Here is a 15982-nt window from a genome sequence, read left to right as displayed (position 1 = left end):
TATTTATAAAATATGTTTATATTTTATAAATAGGACAAAACAATTTACCACCCATTATAATTCTCCGCCGAAATTTGTCATCAATGACTGTGACTTTTAGTTGTGGGGTTGAATTTAAAATATAAAACTACAAAGTAAGAAATTCGAGTCTTTTATTTTATTACACACCTTTGAAATTGAAATTAAATACACTAAATCAAATAATAGGAATAGAATGACATTGATTACATATCAATAATTAGAAATATATTGAAAAATTAATTATACCTTCAATTCAAATACCAAAAGGAGGAGAAAATCAAACCAATCCAATAAGATTTTTCATCCTCAGCTGGGAAGAAACACAATTGAATTTTCCAGTGGGAGTTTTTTTTTTTTTTTTCAATCGAAACAACTTTTAGAAAATTTAAAAATAAACAATTGAAACCACAAAGAAAAAAAAAGATCAATTAATTAATTAACTTGAACTCCAGTGTCGTAGGTGTCTCCGGCCTTCCAGTTCCGAGGAATATCGTTGACCGGGACGATCCATTGCTCGTCGCCGTCGTCGTTCGTCAGCAACATTCTCAACGACAGCGGCCCTCTCGGCGGCGCCGCCGTCGTCCACACCGTCCCGTAGCTCCGATCCAATAGCTTGCACACGAAGTTTTTCGTCTGCAAAATTTTATCAAAATAAATTTTCTCGAAAAAAGAAAAAATGTTTTTGCTCCTGATTTTAATGAGTTTACAGGTTTTTTCCAATGAATAAACTACCACTTATATTAAAAATTTAAAAATTTAAATTGATGGTGGGATGAATTAATTATATAAACATAATTATCCGTTTTAATTTTTATTTTATTTGTTTTATTCCAAGGGGTGACACATACACTTAATATTAGTTGCTTAAGTTCGAATCCTTCAAATTAAATTTGTACTAAAAATATTATTTTTATTTGTTTTATAAATATTTTTTGTTTCTTGTTGTTTAAAACTTTAAATAAGGAAATATACGTTTTATATAAAATTTAATTTTTTAAATTAAAATTCAAAACTTTTTCATGTTATATTTATTTCTTAAATTTATTAATGATAAAATAAGATATTTCGATATAAATAATAAAAAAACAAGAATCTTAAATTTTCTTTTGTTAAATTTTAGAAATATTTCTAAAAATAGAGAAACAATATATATAAACATTTATCAAATGTTTGTGTTTTTCAATTAAAACTGAAAACAAGAAACAATAAATAAGAAACGAAAAAAATGAAAACATTACTAAATGAGTCTTAAAAGTTTCAAAATTAAGAAGATAAATAGTTATATATATAAAAATTTTGTTTTTAGTTTTCAATTTAAAGAAGTATGTTGTTTTCTTTACCATTGTTTAATATACTTTTTTATAAATACGTTTGAATTATTAGGAAGGAAAAAAGAAAAAAAAAGCCGGTTTAGATTTTAATTTTTTTTTCCTAAAAAAAGTACATAACAGCCAAAGAAATAGAAACTAGAAGTTATATCTATAGGTTTAATATTAGAAAACATAGATCAAACAAGGTCTAAGATAGTAAAATATGTTGTTTTCAAGAGGGAAGGATAACATCTTAAATTTAAGATGAAATTCCTAATACTTTAATCCATAGAACCAATATTCCGCCGTAATATTTAAAATTGTACAACTAAATCGATTTTGTGTAACATTGATTTGTTTTTTCTTTGTATTTTTAGAATAATGGTCTGAATTAGTTTGTACACTTTAAATAACCCATGAAACTAATAAATTTATAGATGATTAAGACAAACGTAACAAACATAAATTCGCCAAATATAGAGATAAATTATTCAAGATGAAAATCAATAAATTAAAAGACTAATAGATTATGGTATATTTAATATTTGTAATACCTCGCAAAGTTGAACAGCGGTGATGTCGTTTTTGCCTTGTTGAAACCTTATGACAAAGGCCAAGTAATGAGGAGGGTCACTGTTTTCATCAATCTTAATTGTTATGTTCTTGTTTGGGTAGCTGCAATCCACTCTGTTCCCACATAAATCATCAGTTAGAGAGAATAAAAAAATAAGGCCACGAATTTTTTATTTTTTATTTTTGGTTGATGCTTCATGTAGGTCAAAATAACAATTATTCGAAGAAGCGAATCTGACATTTTTGTTATATAGTAAAAGAATTGATAAGATGTTAGAAAATATCAATAAAATACTACTTAGGTAAACATAGTATTATTAATAAGATCAAAATTTTTAACTTATTTAAAACTAGTTGAATGTTTATTTGTTAATAATTTAAATATATTTTATGAAAAATTTAATTAATTTTTATGTCTTTTCAAAAATAACTTCCCACCTCTCAGGACAAAAATTCTAAATAATTTTATTTGAAAGGAAAGTTTTTAAATATTTATCGGTTCCATATTATTAGAATTTCAGGAATGTAAAAGTGTAAAAATTCAATTTACTAAAGTGAGCATAGCTCAACAATAATTGACATATATCTCCAACTCTCACCTATAGAAAGGTGTAATTTTTTATTTCTTTCTCTTAAGGTTAAAATATATTTGTTATAATATTGTTGGTTTTGAATTTGATATAGAAAATGAAAACAAACCGTTTATATTCAATGTCAATGACACCAAGGGCTAACAAAGAAGCAGCAGACTCATAGGTTTGAGCCAATGCAGCGTAGGCTCTTCTGCTCATTATAAAATCGGCGCCACCCCCTGAGCCGTGGTCCGTTATCACCACCATTGCTCCCTTTTCCGAGCACAATTCACTGTCTATGCACCTCACCTAATCATTCCCAAAACCAAAACAATACCGTTACACGACGTTTAAAAAAACACTATTTTGATCTATGTATTTTCAATTTTTATTTATTTTAGATTTATATGCTTTGGTCGGTGACCATTTTGATCGTCCTTTATTTTTCAGTTTTATCTCATTTCTTACCATCATGACATTTCACTTGTAAAATATATACATGAATATGCAAATGCATGCATTACTTTAAGTTTTGGAACAAACTATAGTTTTACGATAGGAGAAGATTCTTTTTTAGTTCAACATGTGTGGAGGTGAAAGATCGAACTCGAAGCCTCTTAGTTTTAGATATATGCCAAATTACAACTGAGGTATGCTCGTTTTGTTTCTCGTGTAGCATATATATATATTGTAGACGACAATCATAATTGATGGTTGTTTCATAGTACAAAAGACCATTGCAAAGTTTTTTTTCTAAGAAATCATAGTCTAATGTCTAAAATTTAAATGATGGTTTATTTCAAATTTTATAGTAGTGATGATATATATATACTCACTAGAAAACTGATACTATTTTTAACATATATTTTTTTATATTAAGATTTTTATTTGAATACGATTTTATATTTTGTTTTTAAAGTTATTTTTGAAAATCTTAGCCAAAAATAAAGCATTAGATTTTTTTAAATGATTTATATATATATATATATATATATATATATATAGGAGTAGTATTTGACCTGGTAACAAGCTCCACAACCGAGGCCGTTTCGGTAGAGATCAGAGGCGGTGGCAACATCTCCACCGTTGATCGTTGCTCCAAAAGTTCCAAAACCACACGCTCCATCTGCAAAACAAAAAGCCAACAAATTGTGAACACAACAACACAACGTAAACGGTGTCGTATTGAAAGAGAGATGAAATTGGTCTTACGGTCCGTTCCCTGTTGCTCTGAATTAGGGTAATGCGCGGCTCGAGAGCGTGTGAAACAATCGCCGCACGTGGCACTCTCTGCCAGCTGCCTTTGCAATTGCATGAGAATTAAAGTTTTTAGGAACAGAGAAAATACAGAAGATTGAGAGATGAGAGCCATAATAAAAACAGTACAAAAAATCTCAAAAATATTGAATGAAAAAGAGGATCAAGAAGAATTATTTGAAACGATGAATTCAAATTGGGCAGAGTTTTTGAAGTATTTATAGTGAAATGAAATGGTGGCCTTCCTTCAGCTTTCCTTGTATTTTTCATTTTCTTTTCCCCCTTTTTTTTTTACCAAACAAGTTGAATATATATATATATATATATATATATATATATAAATAAATATATGTGTGTATATAAATTTTTAATTATAGTGGAATTCTGTTAGTCTCTTGCCCCTTTTCCAAATCTACCCTTTATTTGGTCAACTTGAATTCCCTTGTATGTTGATCCTGTTGAGCCAAAATAAAAAAAAAAAGGGAAGAAAAAACAAATACCACTTTCCCAACTTAAACTATTAAATTTTCTCTCCCCTTTTTACTTCTGTGTGGTTAGTGATTATAATCATAAAAAGAAAAAGGGTTGGCATATATAATAAATAATACATACACGTTTATTGTTGTTTTTAATTTTAAAATGTGCGTTTATTGAGTTGCGTGTTCGGTTCGTGGAATTAGTTGGTATGGTGTTAATAACCGTAGAGATGATAAATGTTTCCCTTGTAGATTATTCAATAGGATGTATTGCATCTCAATGATATAGCTAGAATCGTATTAAAAACTAGAAGTAATACTTCTTGCACATATACACGGTATTTTGCCATCTTTGAAAATGATATTCAACAGCTTTCACCTAGATTTTCAAAGTAAAAGAATTCAACTCAAATGAGTTTTGGTTCCTCTAACTTCGGGATGAAATAAAGTCATTTTTGTAACTACCTTTAATGGTAAGTTATCATTATATATCAAAGTAGAACGCCGGTCAACAATAGCTACATTTTTAATACTCGTCTCACTTGTGAATTGGAAATCAAACACAAGACTTACTGCTCTGATACCATCCTAAACATGATAAAATCACCAATAAACTCAAACGCAGCTAATGAATTATGATAAATTTAATCAATTGTATTTTGTATGACATCTGATTAAAATAATTGAGTCCATCGGAATAAATATATATAACATTAATTAATTAATAAGATCTCATTCTCTTTATCCAAAAAAGTAAATAAATAAATAATTCTCAAAAGCTTCTTTTTGGGCACCATCTGCGAAGCCATTCACATCAAGAGCGTGCAAAGTTTTAGGATAAGAGTTAGCCTATATGCTTTGCTTGTAATAATTCGACCAAGACAGATAGAACCGAACCGAGTTACTGAGTCATTGACTCGCCCTAACTCGTTCATTGCAGAAATATATTCAAAGATTTGTTTAGTAAGAAAACTCCCAATTGAATTGGTTTGCCCAAAAACAGAAGGAAAGTTAGGTGGTTTTGCACTGAAAAAGGGCATTGGGGCATCTCTTGCTTTTCACATTATGCATCGAGTTTGTTCGATTTCCACTTTCGCAAGCTTGTATCAAGTTTAGACCAAATATTATCATTATTATCGACATGTCGATGTTTCTATAAACTTATGGGTTCGACATTGGTAATGAGAGAGCAGTATTCTTTACACCATGTTGTGGGGTAAAGCCTCCTAACGAGGATATAATAATAATGCCCTCACGCCTTGGTGCACTCACGGCTCTTGAATTCTCGTAATTTTATCTCTCTAGCACCATAGCGAAAATACCCTTTTATACCATCGTACTTACACATGCCCACAATGTTAAATTATATTAGATAATGTTATTTGAATTACGATATAGTTTAGATTATATTATTTGAATTATGTTTTGGAATTATATTAGTATCAATAAGTTATTAGATTTCTATGAACGCAATTTAATTAAATGAAAATCTTATGTGTTGTTTTCTCTCGTCCCTTAAATTAATTAACACAAAAAATCATTATTTTCGAGCCTTGAATGTGCTACAATTAGGCATCAACATAACTTCATTTTGGACTTCAACTAAACTTAAATAATGTATATGTATGACTTACTCAACTTAAGACTCATTTAGCTTTTATACTTTCAGTTTTGATTTATTTTGATCCTTATACTTTCAATTTTTGTTCACTTTAGTATGTACATACTTTTAAAACAATCATTTTGGTCTCTTTTATTTTTTTCATTTTTTTAATCAAAATTTTAGTATATCATTTTCCTGGCGTAGTCTTTTTATTAAAATATATTCATTGTGTATATATATTTGTACTAAAATTTTACAAACAAGACCAAAATTATCACCTTTTAAAAGTACAATGACCAAAACAATTACTTCTGAATTATGCATTATTTGGCTAAAATGAATAAAGTTGAAAGTAGGATGAACCAAAATAATATTTAGAACTAAAGAACAAGAGAAAGAAAAGTACAAGCCCCTCTTCAATTTCGAGGAAACCAATCAGCAGAAGCAAGATTAAATTCATTGAATGATGAAGATGTAGGTTTAAATGGGGGTAGAAGTTGGCAGGCTGCTGTTAATGGAAATAAAATATACAGTCCAAGATTGACTCCGTTTTTCTTTTCTTCTTTTCGGCAGTATGGAACTACGTTGGTTGGTTGACAGGTAACAAGGGTCTTACTTGGAGAACGCCGGCAAACAACTCGCCGACAGTGATCGATAGTGGAGCTCCATTTATATTCGTATTAAAAATGACGTAGGATCTACTAATATTAAAAAATTATTTATAAAAAGAAATAATATGAATAAATGGAATATGATACTTTCCATAATACTAGTAAGTTTTTTTTAAAACCATCATCATCCATGACATGGAATCCACTTTGGTAATATAAATAGTGTGTTCCGCCCTAACCCTACCATGTGTCTTGGTTGAGTCTATCTGTATCTTGAGAATGAGATCCAACCAAAAACAAAGATTCCACTATTCATATATTAACCTTTTTTTTCCCTTTCAAGAGGTTCTGACCTTTGGCTAAGTAATGCCCCGATCAATTATGCAAGTAGATACTGTACTTTTAAATCATGCTTCCTACCGAATTTGTATGATCTCGTTGTTTAGAGTAAGATTCTTATATTGAGCATTTTTTACCCTTCGAATTCTTAAACTTCTATGTCAATTTTACCTAAATCTCAATAAATGTTAAGTTTTTCTTTAGGGAAAAAAAGATTTATGACTAGTTAAGCGTTTTTATTTTTTTTTTAAACGGAGAGACTATTATGTGACTAGGTTTGAGTGTTTTCATGATCAAGTTTAAGCACTTCTATGACAACGTTGGACGTTTCCTTGAATTTTAAAAGAATTTCCTTTTTTTTTTTTATTGCAGGGTGAGAGATCAAACTATCCCAAATACCGCCTAATAATGTATGAGTTGATTCAAACAATTTTTAAGATTAAATTTGAGAGTTTGCATTACATTTTCAAATTCAGGGTTTAAATTGTGAAATTAAAGTTTTGGAAGGTTAAAATTCACCGACCTAAGTTCAAATTTTGATACCGGGAAAAAAAAGTTACTTATCAGGAACTTCACCAAGAAACCTTACTTTTAAGTGGTGAAGGGAAAAAACTGATTGTACATGTCCCATAAAAAAAACTAAGGAAAATTGTAGTTACCCACCAACAACTTAGAAAAGTTAATACAAAGTTCCTACAGTATTTCAGGTAGTGGTGGCTGTGGCACGGAAAATGTCACCATTTTCCTTTCTTTTATAACCTTCTATGCAAATCCTCGGTTCAATATAACTCAATGAATAACTTGAATGAATCAAAAGTTAATAGGAAATGGAAAGACAGAGCACTAATCAAGCAAAATTTTGAGCCTTTCTAGTAGAAAAACGATGGGATCTCAATCTAAGAAAAACTAGATCAATGGGGACGATCGGGGTAAGAGCTTATACTCTACTCAGAAACACCAACCTAGGCAGAAATTTTACCGTGTAATTCTTACCATTGCATTAGGCTGTTATCCATTGTTCTTATCGGGACCATGAGACCGAGTCAATCTCATCCCTTGCAGATTTATATAGTTCAAGCCTCTTGGCACATTGTTGTCTCCTTTCCATCAATGCAGGGTCTTCATCCAAAAATGCTGCAAGTTGGTTGCCCTACAAAAGAATAGAGTAGCATAAAATTCAGTGAATTAACACAGTAAAGTGAGAAAATATATTTCCAACGTGACTGGGAATTGAGTGCTCCAAGAACAGTACCTCCATTTTTCCCAATTGGACATAGAAGTAATCTAATATAGATCCCTTTGCCTCCCTAACTTGACAATAGACCACAGACTTTGGAATAGTGTTTCTCAGTGTCTCAGACACCATCTTGATGTAGGACGAAATATTTGATGCTATCCGCTGGAAATGTGCCTCTGTATACCTATCTGTGGAAGCTGCAGCTGGGGTTACTCCCTTTTCGACTTCTTGGGGGAGTTTTCGAAAGAAGTCTACTGTTAGGTATGAGGATTCCATGTCGACCAATCGCAAGGTTGTCTTTTTGCTATCTTCACGAAACCGCTCCAATGCTTCATTTGCAGCTCTTGCAACTTCGGCTTGTAGAGTGGGGAAGCGCTTCAGCTCCTATTCAATTTCAAGACATCATCTCAGATGATTCGAGGGTTATTAATTTAGCATTATCAGAATGTAATGTTTCTCGAATTCGACCTGAGTTTCTGCAATTGATCTTCTAACTAGTTCCTTCAGTATGGAATGAACCTGAAAGTACCACATGAACGAATTTTAAAATTGTACTAAGAGCGAATATGAAATACAGCATGGAAAAAACAGGTAGCACTTACAGCATCTACTGAAGCTTCAGCTGGACCTCTAAAATAACTTACTGCACCTTCAATAAGGCGCCGATAACCATGCTCAGGTGCAATTAGATGAGGTTGGTATCCATCAGCCTCCGATATCACTTTCCTTACATTTTGCAGTGAAAGATAGCGATCAAAGGGAAGCCTTCTCAAAGCATGAGGGAGCTGATTATCAAAAATGCTATATATCCGATCACCGCCAGGTCGCCTATAACTCAAAGAAAAATGGTTACGACAAAAACACCATTAAGCATAATTCTAGTCGAACTGTGTAGTTGAAAAAGATAACATCAAATATAAAGTAAGCCTTGTATGAGTAATATTAACTCAACTAGAAACCCAAAAGCCTGACAACTATAAAAATTAAACAGTTTGTGCAGATGATAAGAGGAACGTGCTCAACTTAGATTGAAAAAACAATTATAAAAAAAAAAAAAAAAGTAAATACAAAATTGCTTTGACCAGCCTGAACATCAATGAGCAATAAAATTCTTGGTACATACACACATGATTATTGCACAGCACTTGATCAAAAAGATTTTGCTGATAAAAAATTAATAGAAAGCATAGATTATATACCCCCCATGGAGATGCTCCTTGAACACCTGGTCAAATGCACGGCAGAGCTCTAGGATAGTATACAACCGAGCCTGTTACATGTGAGTCAAACAAAACTTAGTTAATAACCAAGCGTATCAGGTCCCAGTTATTGAAAAATAAATGAAAGGTTACCCCAGAATCAATTGCAATGGGTTTCCCAAGCTGATCAAGCTCTGTTTCGATTTCATCAATGCTTTTGTTAATTAATGATGCTATGCCTGGCATACGTGCTTTTATTACAGACTCTAGGTGCTGAAACCATGTCAATTTGAACTTTTTATTAGTGATACCAATAGGAATAAAGCAAATAAATGTATCTCAGCTCAACCTTTGAGAGAAGTTTTGCAAGATACTCTGAGCCCATTGTGCTGGCCAAATGTCTGTAATCAGCACTAGAAGCAAAGAATTCACGTTCCCTTCTCCGAGCAGTAATCATGTCAATATTCTTATTGATATCAGCTTGACAACGATTCACAACTCCAACCCAAGGATTTTGAAGCCGGTAGGACCTTCCATCAAGAACCTTCAAAGAGCAATTTTGAGGCAGATGCAGAAAAGGTGAGGGTGACAGAAATGGAGGATCACAAATTAATCATCAATGCATCTGAATGGACAACCCAAGGGTTTGTAGCATTGCATCTATCAATAAAGACATATGTTGATCCTGAACGAATTTCACACTCTTCCTAAAATAGAAATGATGTGGAGTGGAGAGATAAGTTATTAAACAAATTCACTTTAACAGAATACTGAGAATTTTCAAAGCGTCGAAGTCAGGCACCGACAGAATCTCCTCTACCATTCGTGAATCAATGCTATTGTATTGATAGCTGCCGAATAAGTTAAGTTATCTGCCTCCAGCCAATTTAATGGACATACACTCATTGTATATTTAGTTTTTGCCACATTTCATTAAATTTACACAGCTACATCACATGCGAGGAATGCTATTCTTTTACATCCTTAAATAAATTCAAGACAATGAATCACACATCATTTAGAATGCCTAATAACTACAGTTGCATCATTGAATGCCCAAGTAATAACTAGTATCTGAGATCACTAAAATATAGAGCTGGAGATGTGAAAAAACTCGATCCTTACTTCCAAAGCATTTGTTCCTTTATCCATCAAATCAAGCTTTGTCAACACACCGAATGTCCTTTCACCTAAGAAAAGAAGAGAGAGACAGACACATATAGCATGCATGTATTACAAAAACGCTTAAATATTTGGCTATTAAAATTCATTCTTAACTGGAAACAACTGGGAAGAAAAAAAACATGCCTGTGGGATCAACTTCTCGAGAAAGCTTAATAGCATCAGACGTTGCAACATCTTGATTAGCCGGAGTTATGGCCAAAATAATGCAGTTAGGCTGCAGTAAGATTTCAATTTTATCCACAAATAGATCAAGAAACTTCAGCTAGCTGAAAACATCAAAATAAACAAACATCCTCCCTGCCTTTTCTCGAGTTTGTACTTCTATTTAATTAGATGCTCAGTCCATTAATGTTACGAGAAGTGCAACTCATATACCAAGATTGAGTGAACTGGGATATCAAAACTCCAATTTAGTATTTCAGTATTCTACAAATAAGGGGGAAAATGGAGCATAACAAACCCTTGTTTATATTAACCCAATTTTCTATTTTTCATAAGAGTCTGATCATTTCTACAGAGTCCAACACGTAATTTGCAGGCTAATCTAATTTATTGAATCTGTTATGAAAAGATTTCCAACGAAGTAATCCCAGTAATTGGCAACAGAAAATTTATAGAGACAAAAAATACTTCTATTACCTTCTCAACATAAGTATGAACCATTGCCTCGATATCTTGAACAATGCTCTCAGGCTGTCCTTCTGCAGCCAATAAATTTATGAACCTCTCGATATATGTTTGGAATTTATGATGTTATTTTGTAATGGTTTAGAATGAAAATAGTGGAAGTCATACCTACAGCAACCTTTGTCAAACCAGGCAAATCTATGAGTGTCAAATTAACCACTGCAATCAGATTAATATTAAGAAACCAAAATGATTTTCATCATCAGTTAACACAGAATGATTACGTATTAATATGGATTAACTTTATGGGCAGAAAATAATACATGATATATACATTTGATGATATAAATGAGCGGAGAAGGCAGAACAACAATACCACATTACAAAATTATAACTATCCTAGAAAAGTGGCAGCTAATTCCTTGAGATGATTGTCAAAGTCAAAAGATATTAGAATACATGTCGTACAGAAAGTGCAGTTCACCATCAAACTATGCAGTTATTGTTTATAATTCTGATCTTATAAAACCAAAAATATGACAAAATATTGAAGTCGCGACAATCAGAAGAACCGTCTGTGATGTTTATGCGAGAATATTATGGATTAACTGCATTCAACGAAAGTTTTCTGCAATTGCATTCTATGAAACCAATAGGTGAACCAAGTAGAAGCTAGCTCAGAAATTATAACAATCCTAGAAATGGTAGCTAAGTCTCTGATGTAGGTCAGAGACTCGGAGGAAACAGAAATATAACATATGTCCCATATAAAATAACAGTTTTTCATCAAATTATAAAGTACTATTTCATTTTTCACCTAATCAAATTAAAGTTATGACAATATTTAGAACATAATAATCATAAGAACATGTCTCCAATGTATAATGTGTTAACTAGAATGAAAGTAGAAACTAAGGGATCGTCAGTACAAGCAAACAAGATGAAAAACTATTGAAAATACAGCTGGAAGAATCATTGGCTAAACAAAAATAGGCACCGTTGAATAATGTGAACCACACTATAAATCTAGATCAATTACCATTTGGAGAGTAGATACTAAGATGAATTGGAACGGGAGAAATCTGTTTTAACCTCCCAGTCAATCTATCAGTTTCATCTTCAATTTCCTTCCTAACCATTGCTGCAAAAAGTAATAGAAGTTATAATAATGTCAATGAAAATATCTAGATAATTTTACTGACATCAATCCCCTTGGGAGTATGGTTTTAATTTTTCTTTTCATCAGCTCTAATTCAAGAGTGGAAAACATAATAAGATATTCATCATTATATACAACTTGTTAAATAATGGAAGTACTACATCTTTGCATTTCAAAAATATAATCTCCTGGAGCAACATCTGGTTGCAGACATTTCAAACAGCACGATGTGCGTGTATAAGACAGCCCACCTTTATAATTTTTAAACCTCTTCTAGTTCAACTTTCTTTGTGGTGCAGGATAGTGAGAGATAAGTAGAGTACAGATAAAATGAACTTTTTCAGCCAGTTTAGTTGTGTTTGGAGGACAAAAATAATTGTAACAAAAATCCAATTCCCGAACTAAATAGGAAGAAATTCCTAGAAACTCTTGAACTACCATGTATAGTCATACCACGAACTTGAATCTTAATATATCTCTTCTAATTTGCTCCACTGTCATTTTCCCTGGAATAACTACAAAACTAGAGTAACCATTTTCCCTCAAATAATTAAATTGAGACCTGACGAGGAACGTAAAAGCAACTGATTCATGAACCAACTTGAGGATATCTGTGTCTAAAAATACAAAATGAGTACCTCTTATAATATAAAAAACAAAATGACGTACAGAAATCCAAGAATTTTTTCTTAGGCAGATGAAGAAATTCTGCATACTCCTCTCTCCCTGGTTCTGTCTTCTGGAGCTGCAGAACTAGAGGCCTCCTTGTAACAATTCCTGGAAAAGAAAATTATCGAAAACATTAGACAGAAAACAATAAAATATTTTACTGCTTGTAAATAAGATTATAAATGCAACATTCTGGAACATTTCTTCACCGGGTTTATTTCCGTATTGAATCTTAGGGACATTGTTAAATCTTTGGTTCAAGAAACTGCTATTGCGGCAGCAATTTGAAGAATATGATTGATTATAAAGGATTTTGTCCGTTCAGAGACAGTAATCAGTTATAAGTCAACTGGAGATAACCTCCGAACAGAGGCTTACCTCTCCCGTCAGAATCTCTATTCTCCAATTCATCGATATTAAAAATTCCTGGACTGACTTTGACAGTGATCGCAGAACACGTGACTTTGACAGTATCTCTATTCTTGTTCTAATAGTTTTATTGTTTTTCTTTTAATTACACACTCTGTTGATTTCTCTTGTGGTGTGATCTCGCGAGTTAACCCGACACTAATTCTTAGATAGGATAACTAACATCCATCCACTCGAATTGCCAGAGAATATCAGGCAATTGTTTCTAACATATTTACGCATCTCCACTTAGAGATATTTGATAGAATTCAATTCGAAACAAAGCAAAACCAACTCGAAGCTCAACGTTGATCTTTAAAAAAAATGCAAAACTCGAACCAACACTGACTAACCTGATCCCCTGGGAAGAAAATCACGACCGACGATGCTCTCCAACACCGATGATTTTCCAGAGCTCTACATTTCCAGCCAAACACCGTAAATTAGCCTCGTACGCAAAGATAAGCACCTGAAAACACCGCGTACATACATGCATACAAATACAAGCGAAAGAGCAAAATAGCAAACAGAACAGAACAACAACTCCAAGAAATAAACCAAACATAGAGATGCATTACAGTCCACAGATGATGAGAAGTTAGAGAAACATTACCTGACCGCCGACGACGACGACGGACGGAAGAGCCTCCCACAGAGTAGGCAAGGAAGAATCACCGCCATAATCACCAAGCACAGTACAAGCCCTCTGTATACGGTTAACGAGGCCGATCAAGGTCTCCATGGTAGCCATTTCGGGGAGTGCAGCGTCCTCCTCTACAGGAACCGCAGGAGAGGTGGAATTCGGAGGAGCATGGGAGAGGATTTTGAGGAGCAGACTGAGAATGGTGAGAGTGAAGAAGGAGATGAAGTTGAAGAGGAGAGAGAGAGCTATTTTTGCTGCGTTTGATTGGATTCCAAATTACTATTTAATTTCGTTTGGAATGTTGGTCGATTTTTGCGGTGGCACGTTTCGGGACGGTTTTTATATGATTCGACTTTCATCTGAACTTCTGTCAAACGTCAACATATATTAATTAATGTATTTATAAAATATAAAAATACTTAAACTTCTTTGAATATTTGTTTTTGGCGGGCTGCGGCTCTGGCAGGAGTTAGTTGTCGAGTCACACCAAGGTCCAAGGCACATACTTTGTTTTTTTATTTATTTTTTTTTCTTCTTTTTTAGATGAAAATTTGATGATATATATCTTAATTGATCCGAGCTGAACAGTTCATATTGATATATAAATATTTAGATAATCAATTGCATTAGTCAGTTCAATTTTTTGTTTACTTTTTAAGCAAGACATGAAGTTAAACATGAAGTCAAATCAAAATCTCATATCATCACTTAATTTGAGATTAAAGGTAATTAGGATCCTAAATGTTAGTAGTGTTGAGTGATACTGCCCTTCCAATAACTCAGTAAGTATATCAACGATGTTCGCTGTTCTCCTGTCCAATGTGTTCATATGAAATTTCTTGTTATGCTAATTTGATTAAATCTGTATTTTTTGGTTGGTTTAAACTTATAAAATATAGAATTACAAATTATTTTGCTAATTTGATTAATGATAAATTTTGTCTAGTTTTCAAGATATTTGATATAAGGTGGGAAATTTGCTTTCTAAGTGGGTTATTTACAAGTCTAATTTTATTTCTTTTAAGTTATAAAAAGGCGTGGTTGAAACTTTCTGACTATTTTTTTAGTATAACAAGCTGGAGAGGGAGATTTCGAGATAGGTGTCAATTGTAGTTTAATTAAAAAAACAAAAACAAACATTTCAAAATTGAGAGTGCATGAAGCACAATATTATGAGCTTATATGGTAGCGTTCCATTTATTGTTTATGTTTATCATTTTGGACAAGAATAGTATAATTGAACGACCCTCAACACTCATATATCAAAGAATGACAAATTATTTATATTTTAAAATAAATTGGGAACGAAAATAAGAAAGAATAAATTTACTTGGTTGTTTTCAATATTTCTATATAATTTTAAATTTATTTTTTAAAAAATAAAAAATAAAAAATATAAATATTTTTTTTGTCGAAAAAATAAATATAAATAGTTGTTAAATACTCCTATATAAATGCGATTAATGTTTTTTTTTCTTTTCTGAAATAAATTCGTCAAAATAACCTACTACCAAAATAAAAAGGTGCAGCAGAATTCCCATAGCAAGAGAAGAGGTTGTAGAGATCATCCCATATCGGAAAGGACGCAGGAAGACGGAACCAACTGGCAATATAAAAGCCACCGTAGGAGAAGGCCAAAATCATACCTTTCTCGGCCTTTTGGCTAAGATCAAGTGTAGTATCTGTTCTTATCAGTTTAATATCTGATACGTGGGCCATCGGCCCACATGATATTAAATTTATTTTTTACGGGTGTGGGCCCAGCCCAGTAGCTTGCTACTCGGGCCCTCGAGCGTTGCCCTTTGCGTTGCACTACCGCATGGGCCTGGCGCACCCCTCCAAGCCCAGTTCAAATTTTTAATTACGGTATACAAGATTTTTTTTTTTTTTGAATGGGAGTTCTACAGGCGTTAAGGTAAGTTTGCGAATAATACTTCTTCTACAACATTGGCAAGGTTCGGTATTTAAATTTTAATTTAACATTTTTTTTAGTTCAACGGATCTAACATTGTTTAAGGTATTTTAAAGAGTTATTTTTCAGTATCTTTCGTTATATTATGACCACATCTGGTCACATTCTTCAGCTTATTTTA

General features: G+C 32.5%; 2 protein-coding genes and 1 non-coding gene across 3 annotated transcripts; 1 reads left to right on the top strand and 2 right to left on the bottom strand.

Moving 5' to 3' along the window:
• Positions 1-224: 224 nt before the first annotated feature.
• Positions 225-3939, bottom strand: LOC111025998 (expansin-like B1). Its single transcript, XM_022303961.2, has 5 exons — positions 3689-3939; positions 3496-3602; positions 2604-2785; positions 1886-2018; positions 225-654 (listed from the first exon to the last, which is right to left on the bottom strand). The coding sequence occupies exons 1-5, from the start codon at positions 3846-3848 to the stop codon at positions 454-456; spliced, it is 783 nt and encodes a 260-aa protein (XP_022159653.1). The 5' UTR covers positions 3849-3939; the 3' UTR covers positions 225-453.
• Positions 3940-7392: 3453 nt separating this feature from the next.
• Positions 7393-14211, bottom strand: LOC111025510 (phragmoplastin DRP1E). Its single transcript, XM_022303380.2, has 15 exons — positions 13860-14211; positions 13600-13663; positions 12839-12946; positions 12050-12151; positions 11179-11229; positions 11023-11084; positions 10507-10597; positions 10324-10388; positions 9548-9742; positions 9352-9471; positions 9199-9269; positions 8602-8827; positions 8468-8518; positions 8015-8383; positions 7393-7912 (listed from the first exon to the last, which is right to left on the bottom strand). Exons 1-15 carry the CDS (start codon positions 13995-13997, stop codon positions 7784-7786), a joined length of 1842 nt encoding a protein of 613 aa, XP_022159072.1. The 5' UTR covers positions 13998-14211; the 3' UTR covers positions 7393-7783.
• Positions 14212-15531: 1320 nt separating this feature from the next.
• Positions 15532-15728, top strand: LOC148211039 (U2 spliceosomal RNA). Its single transcript, XR_015792090.1, has one exon. It is a non-coding gene; the product is annotated as a U2 spliceosomal RNA (small nuclear RNA).
• The last annotated feature ends 254 nt before the right edge of the window (positions 15729-15982 follow it).

The sequence above is a fragment of the Momordica charantia genome (assembly GCF_013281855.1).
Source record: "Momordica charantia cultivar OHB3-1 chromosome 6 unlocalized genomic scaffold, Mcharantia_2.0 BLBB01000006.1, whole genome shotgun sequence".
NCBI classification, from domain to species: domain Eukaryota; kingdom Viridiplantae; phylum Streptophyta; class Magnoliopsida; order Cucurbitales; family Cucurbitaceae; genus Momordica; species Momordica charantia.
The sequence above is the reverse complement of the archived record's forward strand: the minus strand, read 5'-3'. Positions and strand labels throughout refer to the sequence as shown.

What these genes read in the sequence shown, in the direction of transcription:
- LOC111025998 (XM_022303961.2), bottom strand. Translation starts at nt 3,848, where the DNA reads ATGGCTCTCATCTCTCAATCTTCTGTATTTTCTCTGTTCCTAAAAACT. An exon ending in AGAGCAACAGGGAACGGACC is followed by an intron (nt 3,603 to 3,688) that starts GTAAGACCAATT and finishes TTTGTTTTGCAG; the next exon opens with ATGGAGCGTGTGGTTTTGGA. An exon ending in CCGCTGTTCAACTTTGCGAG is followed by an intron (nt 655 to 1,885) that starts GTATTACAAATA and finishes AAAATTTTGCAG; the next exon opens with ACGAAAAACTTCGTGTGCAA.
- LOC111025510 (XM_022303380.2), bottom strand. Translation starts at nt 13,997, where the DNA reads ATGGCTACCATGGAGACCTTGATCGGCCTCGTTAACCGTATACAGAGG. An exon ending in TAGTATCTACTCTCCAAATG is followed by an intron (nt 11,230 to 12,049) that starts GTAATTGATCTA and finishes ATCTGATTGCAG; the next exon opens with TGGTTAATTTGACACTCATA. An exon ending in TCCAATTGGGAAAAATGGAG is followed by an intron (nt 7,913 to 8,014) that starts GTACTGTTCTTG and finishes ATTCTTTTGTAG; the next exon opens with GGCAACCAACTTGCAGCATT.